Here is a 15,144-nt window from a genome sequence, read left to right on the forward strand (position 1 = left end):
TAACTAAGACAGACATTGAGAAATAGAATATAACTCAACTCCTTAAGACATATGCAGATTTCTTCTTGTGACCCTGCACAAACATGACACACTTTTAAACATATCTTTTAGAAATCTCCCATTGTAGAAATGTGTTGTATACATGCACATGGAGCACATATGCAAAATGTGGAAAGCAAGCTTGTACAGCAGCTAATATTAAATAAGCACATGTGATGATGGCAATATGGCTTATGAAACAAGGACCTGGCCATTGCCTTTCAATGCATACCAATATTATTCACCCTTAAAAAGTAACTGTTCCTTTAGTGTTGCAGAACAGTTCTGAATATTTATTAGAAGCAGAAAGGCATAAAAATGACTTGTTCATTTATTCACTTGGATTTTTCCCTACAGCACCATCAGTGGTTCAGTGCAGACATAGCTATGGTACGGATATCAGAAACGTCCTGTGGAGTTTCCTACTTCCTTATTTTCCATTTAACAATGTTAAATAAATATATCCACACTGGCACTTACTAGGGCACCAAGATTCCTCATACACATGACTTAAAGTGGATTTGAAACCACAGTAGGCAACTGTGTTCTTTTAGGTACCTGTAAACACTTTTTTAAAAATTCCATAAGCCCATTTAGGGGTATTTTGTTATGTATACTTGTTTTTAATTCAGTTTTCTAAATAATAAAAATTGTTATTGGTGTGTTTTTAAATGCTGGTTTTAATCTTTGCATTATTGACACTTATTTTAATTTGTTTTATGTACAACACACACGTGAGGTTTATGCATTTTTTATAAACAATGAAATAAATGGTTTGGGGCAACTTAGATGGCCTTTAACACAGTATCAAGGAAAGAGTGAGCCAGCAACATATTCCCAAACTCCGTGGTTCATGTGTCTAGTGTCAATGATACAATGTGTACAAAACGGCATGACTCCTTTGGCTTTAATAAAATAAAGCTGATTCAGGATTGATGATGTGTCAAGGCAAATGATCCTGAAAACCAAGAGGGAAAAATTATAACTCTGTTTCCAGTGTCGTACTGAAAACTAAGAGAAGTCTTTCTTTCAATCTGTCAGGGCCCTGTTATATTTAGAATTTAAATGAGAGTCATCAGCATCAATATTTTACATCTTAATCAGCACCGTCTTACAACCTCCTGGAATCAGCTACATAATCATTCTAATCATCAATACTCACTGGATCCTGACAGCTGAGAACCTCCAGGATGCTGTTGAGTAATTCAACACAATACTTCTTCTCTTGGTTCTGTGTCTCTTCCCTTGGTTCCAGTAATTCCTTCAGTTCCTTGGTAATGACAGGAAGCAGGATATCTCTACATTCTGAAAGTAATAATTTGCTACTTAAGATTATCACAGAAATTTTCATGGTTGTCTTCCCAGAAAGCATACAATGTAGCTCCCCCTCCCACAACTATGCTTAATTCCAATCACTTCCAATGTAGAGCCTCCTGGCTTCTATCCCCTTTCATCTTACCAATGTAAACATGAAGAAAGCAAATTAGGATCTACAGAATGAATGCCTAAGTAACTAAAGGCAGTTCAGCAAAGAGTAATACCACATCTACACTTCACTAAGATCTGGCTGGTGAATGAATCAATCATTCTGAATAGAGTACATGTGTATAGAGCACATGTGTGGGTAATAAATGTCTTCCTGCAATGCCAACTTCCTATTACTATTATTATTATTATTATTATTAAACTTTTCTTGTTGCATTAATAAAAGAGGGAGAAAGTGAAAATCTGACCAAGAGCTAGAAAGGCAGCAAAATATACATTGAAAATGTGAAGCTTGCATACGTTTGACAGCAAATCAGAGCAAATCAATCCAAATGGCATGGGAAACTACGCAGAAGACCAATTTTTTTTAGGGGGGGATCATTATGTATGAGGCTGAGCTAAGTTCTGCTCACAACATTTACATTCAAGATTGTTCCTAGAACATCCTTGTAAAAGCAAGAGTGCCTCTTACTCAAGAATTGTGCATATGCACACTACTTCAGATATTTGGGGGAAAGGAGAGAAACAATGTAACAGATACTCAGCATCTAAGCCAGAGATACAACTGTTCATGAAACATAAACATGGATCATCAAAACTCAATAATGACCATCTGTAACCCTACTCTTCCTACCAAAATTTCACTCCCAACATCCCCCCAAAATGCCACCTTCAGCACCAGAAAGAAAATACTCATCTTCCCCAATAGCTTATTTTATGTTGAAGAAGAAATATGACATATGGAGAATATAAAATGGTGTGGAAAGCTGGATGGTGGTAGTGGAAGAAAAGAGAAGTCTTTCCTCCAAAACCTTTTCACTACTTAATAAAATTTCCAAAAGTTTTTAGCATTCATGGCTTGCTTTGGGTCTTCTCACAGTATCAAATCCCCCAATTAAAAGTGGTTTTATGTTAGAATATTAGTTGACCAATTCTGACACAATCCCTAGTTATACCTACCTGACATAGAATTGTTTAGTAGGGTTGTGAACAAGTCCCATGGTGGTGAGATGCCTCAGAAGTATTGGGGGTGATTGTCACAGGTGAAAGGGGATCTTTATGAGGAATCAGAAGTCAAAGGAGGGACTCCCGAAGCATTGACAATAATGTAGACAAGCATTGGATCATTGGATGAAAGGGGAGAAAATGATTTTACCCGCATTTACCAATCCCAGTGCTTTGGTGAAGGAAGCAGCTTTGCAAGAACTAAACTTATGCCTCTGAGATCAAGGAAGGTGCAAAGGTGAGGAGTGGAAACAGGTCAAGATGTCCATTGCAACTGGCAGATCAAGTTTGTATCAGAGGAAAAGATTTTTACTTGGAAAGTGAATCATTTAGTTCTTTCCACCCTGAAGCCAACTTAAAAGGTACCTGGCACAAACCCACTGAACCTATTTGTTTGTAATTTAACAGGCTTCTTACCCAGTGGCACCTCTTTTATGTTTGCAATATTCAGAGCAATTGTCCACAAAACACTAAGGGAGATTAAGTGATTCCCACCCAAAACTGCCACAGCTGCTTTTGTATCACAGCAGCTTTGCTACAGACATTTTGAAGGATTCATGCCCATGAATAGGGTTACTTTCCCAGCAATTTCATCAAATTCAGCTTCAAAATAAAAATCAGATTTTATCGATATCTAGCACAAAATCCCCTATACCTATTTGTTTATAAATTTGAAAATCTTTATCCAGCCTGAGATTACATTCAGTTCTGCCAGAAAGGATAAAGTGAGAGCCATTTCTTGAAAATTCTCAATAGGGAAGGAAGAGGAATGGAGCAGATCCCAAAACTAATGGCTGCCTTTGCAGGAAAACCTGCAAATAGTCTTCTGAAATTTGGGAGAAATGATGCACTCAGAAGGAGCAACATTGCCTTCAAATTAATCAAATTTTGCCCCAAATTAACAAGTACTTTGTGTGGGAGATACCATATTTTAGAGGTATACAGAAGGCTTTACTTATTCTGGAAGGATTGTGGGGCCTGCAAATTCCATCCATTTCTATAAAAAGCATGGGGTTATAACTGTATCTACAGTGATTGGGGCAGAAGAATTAGACTGCCTATGTCAGGTTGTTATGAAGCACCAAACTGAAGTCCAAAGTGAATCTTGTGGTTGATGGACACCCATTTACACAAAACCATGCTCTTTCCCTATGAAAAAAATTACTCTCTTGCTTACTGTTTGAAATTGCTTTGGCTGTACTACCGGTATTAGCAGTAATAACATACAGTTTTCCCCAGCATGCATTACTGAGGGAGGGAGAAGTCAGACTGAATGTCTGCAATCCCTCCCACCCCACTTGCAGCCCCTCATAATCTGTTTTGGGGGGTTAAGGGGTACTTCCAAAATGGAATATTGGGGCAGTGGCGCATGGAGGTACAACAGGAGGGGATTTGGCAGAATTTGGGAGGAGGGATCTTGCCATTTATTTGGATCAAATGTGGAAGAGCTGATAAAGTTTGGGTAATGGTAATCCCTGGCCCAGATGGAGTGGTGGCTGTTTTTAAGCTTCTTAAAAGCAATCCTTTCTATTCGTTGTAAATCCCAGCCACTGTCATTAATAATTGAGGTATACTTAGCAAGCACAATTTAGTACATAACCTGAAGCCTTACTTTTTGCGCAAATTTTAATTTTAAATATACTTTAGCTTGACATCCCTAGTGTATAGCTTCAGCTTGTTTGGGTGAATTGATATATCTATGGAAATACACACACACACACACCTTTTCAGAATTTATTATGAAGTTACACTCTTGTGGCTGCAAAATATATGAAAATAACATTTACAGTGCTTAGTCGGAACATCTCTGGGGAAGAATATATTTATGGCAGGGGTAAGGTGCATTTGTTCTGTGACCCAATAAATAGAAGGTTTTTGGCAGCTGCCCAAGTCCTCGGCTCTTATCTTTTAAAGCTTGTAACACTTTATTCCAGGGAGGTAAGATAAGATGAATTGGGTGCAATTACACAAACAGGGTATTAAAAGCTTGCATTATTATTGAACTTAAAAAGCTGAGTGAAGGCAAGGACTGAAACAGGAGGTACAAATTAATGCATACAGGGTATTTATAATACCTACACTCCAAGATGATGGGAAACTGCATAGACAATAGAATGAGTCAGGAAGACCTGGCAATTTGGTCCTCTTGAAATGTACCCACAGCTGGGAGCTATTTTTCCATGCATGGATCCCAAATTGCTTCATTCACATGGTCTGAATGGGGCAACCATTTAGGTGGGGCAATCACATGAGTCTTTCACATGGTATATACTGTCCTGAAGCAGAAAACCATGAGGGCATTCTGATACTTCTGTTACATTTGACTCCAATCAATTCTACCAAGACAGCAATTTTTCTCACTCTTACTGAGTGGAAAACAATAGCAAGAACTGTAATAGTTGAACTGCTCCCCCCCCCCCAACACATTCCATGCACAAATAGTTTCAAGCATCCATTTTCATACTAGCATTAAAAGTAACACTAAAACAAAGCAGTACCCACACATATAATAGAAAAAAATAATTTGTACTTGTCACTGTTTTTAATATATACTAATAACTTTGACTGTTCTGCCTAAGAGAAAATTGGGCTATGTGGTAAATGTCATAAAGTAGGAGAAAATATGCCTGTTATTTATGCAGCACTGTAGACCCAATTAATACACATTTTCCATTAATAATGTTCATGAATTAACTAATAGCCAACTTACTATGTTAATCTTTATTATTAAAATAATGTAATCATTATCGTTCTAGCCTTTAATTTAGCTATGCAGGCATTTTATTAGAGATAATAGAAATTTATATAGCTATTTATATTCATTCCACTTCAGATTTCTTTAACAATAGCAGACATAATTGAATCTTAATTCATCCCCTACACACACACACACACACACACACACACACACACACACACGTGATAACTAGTATTGTTTTCACCTATACTGGTGGTTAACTGTTTTGAATATTTTATATGATTGCTTGCATAATAAGATATATCAAAATTCTCATCTATGCTATATATTGTAGCCTCAATATCAGCCATTTAGGTTTTTTCCCTTTCAGATTTAAGTTAGGAAGCATGTTTCTATGAAGAGCAGTCACAGTACCGAAGGACCTCCCAAAGTAAATCAACCCCAGGTAATTGCTGTGCCCCTGAAACTGCTGGTGGCGAGGATAAAAATAGGTATACAAGGAGAATTTGTTGGATGCCACGATCCAGGTTTGGGGCAGGTACTTTTTGATGAGAGAACCCCAGCAGAGATTTAAGATCAGAAAATATGTGTAGAAAAATAGGCTGTTAGACCTTTAAAATATGCCCTTGTGGGTTCCAAAATAGTCCCTTCCTCCCATAGCATAGAAAAAGACCACATGTTTTAGTAAGTAAAAATGGTTTACTACTTACAAGCTCTCCAAAGGCAGATTCATGTGCTTTTCCATACAGCATTTAGAAAGAGATGCACAGACAGTAAAACATGGCTAAGTTACAGTTGTGAAAGTTCCTAAAATTTTGGTGTGGATTGCGACAGCCATACAGCCTGAGCTTGGAGTAACCAGCTGAGACCCCTTTGCATGCTGAGTTTCTCAGGTAGACTGGGAGGCAGAGCTGTTGGGGGGGGGTGTTGACAGACCCTCACAAGGTGAGATGAGCCTGGCAGGACAGCTTTATAGTCTTAAGCACTTCATGCATTAATTAGAGTTAATCATGTTGGTTACATGAGGCTCGTTATCTGACAAACTCCTCACCAGTTGAAACAGCAGGGACCGCATAATATATTTTCTCCAGAATTGAATTGCCAGGGATAGATTGAAAGCAAGCTTTTAAGTTTGCAACATGCCACTGCCATCCCCCTGAAGCCACTTTGAAATGAAATTTAAAACATGGAGAGCGGTCAGCTCAAAAATCTCCCTCATAGCATCTGTTTTGACCCTAAGAAACAAGCAGTGGCAACTACTACTTAGTTGCAGCTTGAGTTGGGAACATTTTTCTAGGCCAAAACAAAATTATGCAGCCCAAGAGGTTTCTTGAAGGGTGTAATTTTGATAAGCAAACAACATGCAAGGCTATTGCGCTGTATACATTCCCAGTTGCCATGTGCCGCTAATGAAGAATTCATTGTCATTTCCTCTTTTTAAAAGTATAAATATTTGTACAATTCTGTAAAATTAATTTTAAGATGAAGAAATTTATAGACTTGCCTATTATAAGAGGTACTGCTTTCACAACAAATCTTTTGTACATTTGTATTCCTGCTGTACCTCGAGTGGCAGATTTTAAAACAGAAAAGCTTGAAGCTTCCTCCACAGTACAGAAATGTTTACTGGCAGAGGTTGGTAAGTTCTTGTAGTTTATTTATGATTGACTTAATTGTCACATCTGTAAACTTTAATTATGGAAAATACCAATAAGTAACACGTTTTAACATAATTATTCACTGAACAATTGAACTCTTGTTTGAAATTATCTTTAAAGGCACCAAAAATACTTGCCCTTAACTGCAAATTTTATATTCTGATTTAAAAACTGATGTACTTGGATTAAACACACAGGAGCCCTAGGCTAGATGTTATACAACCAAATGATTCAGCTCTTTGCTTACATCATATTTTCCTATACTACAAAAACTGGAAATCAAACTAATCATGAAGGCAGCAAATGCATGTATTGAAATTGGGCTGCCACCCAATCACTGTAAAGCACTGTAATATAAAACAGAGAAGGGCTGGGTGGGAAGAGAGGGTTGAATCCTTACCCTTGTTCATGTTTGCCAACGCCCAATTAAAAGTTCCCTTACTGTTTCTTTCTTGGTGAGTACGGTAACCCTCACCTGGATAACAACACAAGACCTTCCACTGATTATCTTGAACACTGACCCCAGGCTCCCTTACTTGGATAATTTGAATATCTGAAGCTCCCATTTTCACTTAAATATATTTATATCCAGAACTTTAACCTATAATTGGCTAAGCCAAGGAAGGACTTTGGGTACTGATCTGGTTGACATTCTATTTGAAAGTTGCATATCAGCATAAGTAATGTGATTCCTCTGTTGAGCTAATCATGAAGGCTGCTATTTAGTATAACTCAACATGCTGCTATTTAGTATAACTCAACATGTTAAGAATATATGTTGAATATATGTTCAACCCCCAGGCCTATTTTCAAAGTAGAAGAAATCACAGAACAATGTGCTGAGTTAAAGTGAGATAACTTTCCATGCATGCTGTGAGTTCCTAGAATGAGGGTCAGGATACAAATGTAATAGGCTACAAGGCTAGAAGAAAACATTCAAACATAGGAATTATTTCATATTAGTCCTTGGACAGAAAATCCACCTAAGAACGTAAGAATCCTGCTGGACCAAGCAATTTGCACATCTAGTCCAGCATCCTGTTCTCACAGTGGGAAGCCTGAGTCTGAGTGTGACAGTACTTTCCTCACTTGATATTCAACAACACAGTGCCTACAACAGCAGAGGTAGTTTTACAGCAGAGGTCAAGTTGCTAAAATTTATTGTCTCCAGTATCAGCTTGCTATCTTCTGCTTCAGCTTTTCTACTTGAAATACTATCATTAAAAAGCTCACATATTTATAAGAAGTTCGGTAAACATTCAAATTGCAAGAATATTTGCCCCTTTGGTATAAGATTTCATACTCCTGCTTAGTACAGCAGATTTCAGCCATAAAAAATGCAATTTCGCAAGAGCTTCCCTTAGCATGTTTGAGTAGTGCTGACTAACAACACTCTTGCAGTTGCATTTGCATATATTTTTTAATGGAAGCTATGATTTCATGACTTTCTCATTTTGACAATTTATGTGACATCATAGGTCCATTTTAAAAAATGTTATCTTTAATCGCTGGTGTGCAAGGTAAATGTTTGTTCCAAATCTTTATTGTTTTTAAAAGGAAGTGTTTTAAAGGTTAAAAGGAAAATGGAGGGGCTTATCAAAGAACTGCTTCTATAACACTGTGATGTTAAACGCAACTTTGAATTTAATTCACAGGTTTTACAAAATTGAGGTGGCATCATTGGAAGAGGTGATAATGATCAGGGTTGTAGTAAAGCAGAGAAATTGAAGCTAACTCTTTCATTTGCAGATGTAAAGGTAAAGGGACCCCTGATCATTAGGTCCAGTCATGACCGACTCTGGGGTTGCAGCGAAAAATTATTCTGGGGTTGCAGCGAAAAATCCCTCGCATTATTGGCCGAGGGAACCAGCGTACAGCTTCCAGGTCATGTGGCCAGCATGACAAAGCCGCTTCTGGCGAACCAGAGCAGCGCACGGAAACGCCGTTTACCTTCCTGCTGTAGCGGTACCTATTTATCTACTTGCACTTTGAGGTGCTTTCGAACTGCTAGGTTGGCAGGAGCTGGGACCGAGCAACGGGAGCTCACCCGTTTGAACCGCCGACCTTCTGATCGGCAAGCCCTAGGATCTGTGTTTTAACTAGTCCTGAGGAAAATCCCTTTTCTGCAACTAGAATTTGCATTGATAGGAAATTCCCCATTTGTGCCAATGGGGTTTTTTCTCCCAATATGATTACCAGCTTCAGATGAGGGATTTTCCTCAACTACTCTCAGCAACTAGGAGCATCATAGGTAACTAGGTCCTGGAGGGACCTGACTCAGGAGTAAACATGGACCTCTGGTACCAAACTGTATGGGAAACAGCCATACTAGAAAAGCTACCGTAACCAACAAACTGAAATTAGAATGGGGACAAACAAAAGAGGATTCCTTCACTCTGGTGTAGCTTCCCTTTATTACATATACGGCCCAACAAGACAAAAACATAATTCCCCCCCGCACCACCAACAAAAACAAATGAATACATAAAGAAGCTATCCACATGATGCTGACACAAAACTCCACACATACACTATGCAAAAGGAGGAAAGAACACCATCCCCTTCTCTCCCCACTAATCTCACAACGCCTATGATAGTAGTATCTCAAGCCAAATGTAACTGATTTGTAGAAAGGACTCTATGAACTGAAAACAAATACACTATATGTACCTTGGTTATCCATGAAAATATTTCAATAAAAAGCACTTTCAGATAGAAGGGGTTAATTTCCTCCTTCCTGCTTGCTGTGATCCGGATAATTATCAGCCGTCACCCTCAGTCGATGTCAAGACAGCAAATCTAGTGGCCCTAAGTGAAAGCGGTAAAGGTAAAGGGGCCCCTGACCATCAGGTCCAGTCGTGTCCGACTCTGGGGTTACGGCGCTCATCTCGCTCTATAGGCCGAGGGAGCCGGCATTTGTCCGCAGACAGCTTCCAGGTCATGTGGCCAGCATGACAAAGCCACTTCTGGCGAACCAGAGCAGCGCACGGAAACACCGTTTACCTTCCCGCCGGAGCGGTCCCTATTTATCTACTTGCACTTTGATGTGCTTTCGAACTGCTAGGTGGGCAGGAGCTGGGACTGAGCAACGGGAGCTCACCCCGTTGCAGGGATTCGAACCGCCGACTTTCTGATCAGCAAGCCCTAGACTCTGTGGTTTAACCCACAGCGCCACCTGGGTCCCTGAAAGCAGTACAGAAGGCAATCTATATAGTTTTATCAATGGAAGTGATGCTTAGCCTTACTGAAGCTTTAAAATGCGGTGAGATTTAAATGAAGAAAGCAGAATGGAAGGGGAAGGCGAAATGTGAGGAAAAGGCTACACATCCTTCACCATAAGCTTATCAAAACTCACATTTATCCAGACCTGTGTCAGTGAATGGCTAGCATTTTCTAGAAATAAAATGTAATTGCTGAATGCAGCTGGAATCTTTGGTGTCTTCTTTTTTGCACCCACGAGGTCATCTTCCTTTTAGCCACTTTTGAGGCAATGTGTGCTGGTTCTGGTATTGCTTGGTCTCATGACTTGAATTATAAATGTTAAAATTAACAACACTTGCTTATTTTTAATAGTTCCACAACTACAATTTTAAGATGCGGAAATGATGAGCTTCATAAAATATTTGGCATGGGAGAGCCCGTGGTCTTCTATAACAAGGTTCACTTGGCAAATCTCTCAAGGAGTTGTGCAGTCATTTGGAACAAACTAACCATTAAGATAAAGAAGGCTATCCTACAGAATTTGGGATTTGACTTCCAAAAGATCAAAATACATTAATTTTAGTTATTTTATTCAGCAGTTCTTAAGTGTGAAGCATTATTATCCAAATGAAAAACCTCCCAATGCTCTTCCTAAAAGACTTCACTGTGGGCACCTGTGCTTTGAAATTTTGTTGATTTTTAGCTATGAACACCTAATACAGGAGAGAGAAAAAGGCACCTGTCCTCCTCATAATCATAATTAGACAAAATCAAAATTAACCTCAAACTGCAATGTTATTCTCACCTAACATTTCTGTGAAGTAATTAGCTTTCTCTTACGTACAAAGGCAGCAAAATATTGTTTTAACCTATTTATTTTGACTTCGGTGGATGTGTTGTTTGAAGAGGGAAACAGAGTCTGACAATCTGAAAGGAGTTTGTTCATTTATTTACTCTCATTAAATTTTGTAAAAGCTCTTGAGCCCATTGTGAAAGCCTCTAGGCACAATTAAAAATGGATTGCCTTTCGTACAAACAATGAAGAAAGGGACCTGGCGGTTTTGTAAATAACTTCTCAACCAGAGTTAGAAACACTCTGAATAACACTTCTCTATTGCCACTAGACAAGGGATTTCCTTTTGTCTTCTGCCTTCCAGATACAGTATCTAAGATTCAAGGGGAAAGCTACCAAGATTTTCTTCCTCTAAAATTTATTTAGAGAGAGATTCAAAGGAGAGCTAGAAAATTGCAGGTCACTTGGTTTAACAACTGTTCTGTGTTATTTCAAAGAATCATATAATTGTTGGAAGGGACAATGAGGGTCATCTAGTCCAGCCCCCTGCAAAAACTGAATCTTTTGCCCAGCGTGGGGCTTAAACCCACAACCCTGCCGACTGAGCTATTACAGCAGGATGTGGAAAGCACAATTAAAGCTAGATTTGTTATGCATGTAGAAGAATAAGCCTTTGTGAGAAAACATAAACACAGCTTCTGCAAAGGGAATTCTGCCTCACCCTGAAGAAAAATTACCCTATGTGGATTGGGGTTAGTTTTGTTAACATCATATACTTGGACCTCCAAAAAGCTTTTGCCAGTTTCTCACCAACAGTTCCCAAATAAATTTGGGATAATAGAATGGATTCATATGGATGAGTTACCAACTGGCAACCTCATATTTAGCTATTAGTGAAGTTAAGTCTCCAAGGAAAGTCAATTGAGTTTTCACAGTGTCCATTTGTGAAGAGCTGAACCTCTGTGGAATGTTTATAGAGACTTCTAGGCATCAGCATAACTGAGGAAGCAGGAGATGATAAACTGCTTTTGAGGCATACTCTGCAGCATTTTTTTGCAAACATCCAAGAGGCACAGAAACATCTGGAATTCAAAAAGTCTCTCAGACACCTAATGCAAACTGTTAGCCACCAAATGCCAAAGCATATCACTAGCATTTCTCGAATGCTTTCAAGGATACAATAATCAAAGAATCAGGAAGCCCTTTGTTTTTAAATAGCAGAGCATATTGAAATGGTTCAGTGGACAATTCAATCATTAGGTTTGTGATGGATATGCAGCCTGAATGGTGATCTGCCTGTCTACTGTAGGCTGAAGATGTCATGCATCGCGTCTGGATATCCACTAGTAGAAGGGAAGGAACCAGTGGAACCTGTGGTACCACTGATGTGGTGGAATGCAGTCATGCAGTCCGGGAAGCAAAATTAAGGTTGCTAGGTAGGAGGTTGAAAACCAAGACCTTCAATGTAGATTTCTCTGAAAAACTACCTGAGCAAAGGCAGGCCCAGCTAGACAAACACAGCTGGAGAGTCTTAATGGGCAGATGAGACAGCTGTGTCAGGAGGAGAAGTTTGGGCCCTCTGCACTTTCGTTCGGACATTTTCACCCTCATCCCTTACGTATGATTTACCATATGTTTACCATATGTTCCATTATGTTGCCCTAACACAGGGGTCCCCAACTAAGGCCCGGGGGCCGGATGCGGCCCAACTGCCTTCTAAATCCAGCCTGCGGACGGTCCGGGAACCAGCATGTTTTTACATGAGTAGAATGTGTCCTTTTATTTAAAATGCATCTCTGGGTTATTTGTGGGGTATAGGAATTCGTTCATATTTTTTTTCAAAATATAGTCTGGCGCCCCACAAGGTCTGAGGGACAGTGGACCGGCCCCCTGCTGAAAAAGTTTGTTGACCCCTGCCCTAACATATTCAAAGCAGTGCAGAAGGAAGAGAATGTGCCAAAGATGTTTGGAGAGAGACCTAAACGGACATGGGATAGCAGGGTTGTTGTTGTTTTTTTAATCATTATTCCCAAATCATTCTGAATTTACCTTGTTTTTTAAAGAGATTGCTGCATACTATATTCCTCATGGAGCGCACTTTATGATTCTGTAGAGATTTTGGTGGAATGCAAGTATAAAATTCATATAAGAGCTGGCTGCAAAAGATAGAAAAATGAAATAAGATTAGATTAATATGGTATATTTTTTTAAAAGAATCTGATGAAAATATGGAGGTCTTCTAAACAGTTAAACTTGCTAGTGTTTACCATAGATCTTTCAATTGTCACAATAGGGTGATTGTTATTTTCCTGCTTATTCTATATCTGGTAATGAAAAGCCTATACTTTTTAGACACATTGCTTATACCAATGTAGGCTGTGTCTGAAATCAGATAGGTCTTCAGTTCCAGAATAACAGTTTGCAGCAGCAATGCATCAAATGTTTATGAAGTGTGAATTTACTTAACTGAACCAATACCAGTATAGTCCTGCCAAAGGTATAGTGTCACACTGAATTCTGAATATTAGCTCACCTAAGTAACCGGACATCAAACACTGTTTCTACATCTTGGAGAACAGAAGGAATATACTTCAAGGCAGCCACCTGAAAGAAAGAAATATAAAATACTTGATCATTTTGTTGCATACTTCATAAACAGCTGTAAACTAAAGGCCATCATACCTGGGAAAACCCATGTTTTACCACTAAATGAGAGCAAATGGCAATCCTTGGAAAACCTAACTGCTGCTTGCTTTGAAAACACTGGTATTCCTGAGGAGAGTGCCAGGAACCACCTCCCCCCCCCAAAAAAAGCCCACTGCTCAGACATGCAGTTTTAAAGCACGAACCTGTGCCTAGAATTGCAACACAAGTCTGGATGAGCCTCAAGTACAGGCATAGGCAAACTTGGCCCTCCAGCTGTTTTGGGACTACAACTCCCATCATCCCTAGCTAACAGGACCAGTGGTCAGGGATGATGGGAGATGTAATCCCAAAACATCTGGAGGGCTGAGTTTGCCTATGCCTGTTCCAGTATCATCACAGCTTAAGGAAACAGTGGAGGTAGCTTAATAAATGGGAGCCTCAGCTCCTGGTAAGAAGCATTTAGACCAGGCATCCCCAAACTTCGGCCCTCCAGATGTTTTAGACTACAATTCCCATCATCCCTGACCAATGGTCCTCTTAGCTAGGGATCATGGGAGTTGTAGGCCAAAACATCTGGAGGGTTGCAGTTTGGGGATGCCTGATTTAGACTGATAAAGAAAAACAAATGGAAATAAAATAATAAACTTGCTTTCTCCTGATTCTCCACTATGAAAGAATTACACAAATTACACAAGCATACACTCCCACAGAACCAACCTGAAGTAAACCAACTGCATTTGCTTTCGCTCAGTAATACCTAGGCTTATGTTTTAGACTGGAAAAGGCATTATGGTAGGTTAGGCTTCTGGACACATTACCCATGCATGTGGATGCTGCATATTTATGAGATGAGATACACACACACTATTCCCACCACAGTATTAATATTTTAGCTGATTCCATCACAACAAATTTGTGAATGTGAAAGATACATGATTATAATTATGGCAGATACATTCCGGTTTGTTAATAAGAAAGCAAGTCCCTGCGTTATCCTTACTCTCAGGGGAGCAGTAGACACATCGAGGATCAAAAAGATGGCCCCAAAGAAATGGCAATAAAAGCTCAGTTCAATTTTTATTCAAGTCTTTATTACACAAAACTTCAAACAGAGAGACATGTGCAAAGTGCTGCTTGTTGTATCCACATGCTACCACACACAAACACACACGCAAATAGTACGTCACATGTCCTAAAGAACAGCACACTTCTATGTTTCTCAAGGGCAAACCCATTAAGTATAGCACACTCTGGAAAAGATAATGTTGCTGCTTACAATGCCTGGTACAAAGTTTGCCATTCAGGTTCACCATACTCCAACAAATAGAGATAACAAAAGCATCACTTTTCATTTATTTCACTGTTATTTCAACTGTCTTTTAAAAGCAACGTGCCAACTCATTCCATTCCTTTTGGGTAACAGTCACCACAAATGCTACTTGCAACCTATAGCTTTGCATATACTGTACCATTGTGTACTGTTTTTGAGGGGTGGGGGTGGAAGGGAACAGATTTATTAATTTTACAGTATTAAATTTTTATCTCATCCTTCTTTCAAGTAACTTAGGGCTGTGTGCATGGTGTATCCCAACCACCACTTTTTCTTTGTGACAATTCTA

General features: G+C 39.2%; 1 protein-coding gene across 4 annotated transcripts in view; it reads right to left on the bottom strand.

Moving 5' to 3' along the window:
* DOCK2 (dedicator of cytokinesis 2) overlaps positions 1-15,144 on the bottom strand; it is a 261,176-nt gene that overhangs the window by 183,648 nt on the left and 62,384 nt on the right. For all 4 annotated transcript variants that reach the window (XM_060271722.1, XM_060271721.1, XM_060271723.1 and 1 more), the window contains 3 exons: positions 13,413-13,483; positions 12,929-13,035; positions 1,202-1,344 (listed from right to left, as the gene is read on the bottom strand). In XM_060271722.1, the coding sequence (XP_060127705.1) occupies positions 1,202-1,344; positions 12,929-13,035; positions 13,413-13,483 (321 nt within the window). The remainder of the gene's footprint in view (positions 1-1,201; positions 1,345-12,928; positions 13,036-13,412; positions 13,484-15,144) is intronic.

The sequence above is a fragment of the Zootoca vivipara genome, chromosome 2 (assembly GCF_963506605.1).
Source record: "Zootoca vivipara chromosome 2, rZooViv1.1, whole genome shotgun sequence".
Taxonomy (NCBI): Eukaryota; Metazoa; Chordata; class Lepidosauria; order Squamata; family Lacertidae; genus Zootoca; species Zootoca vivipara.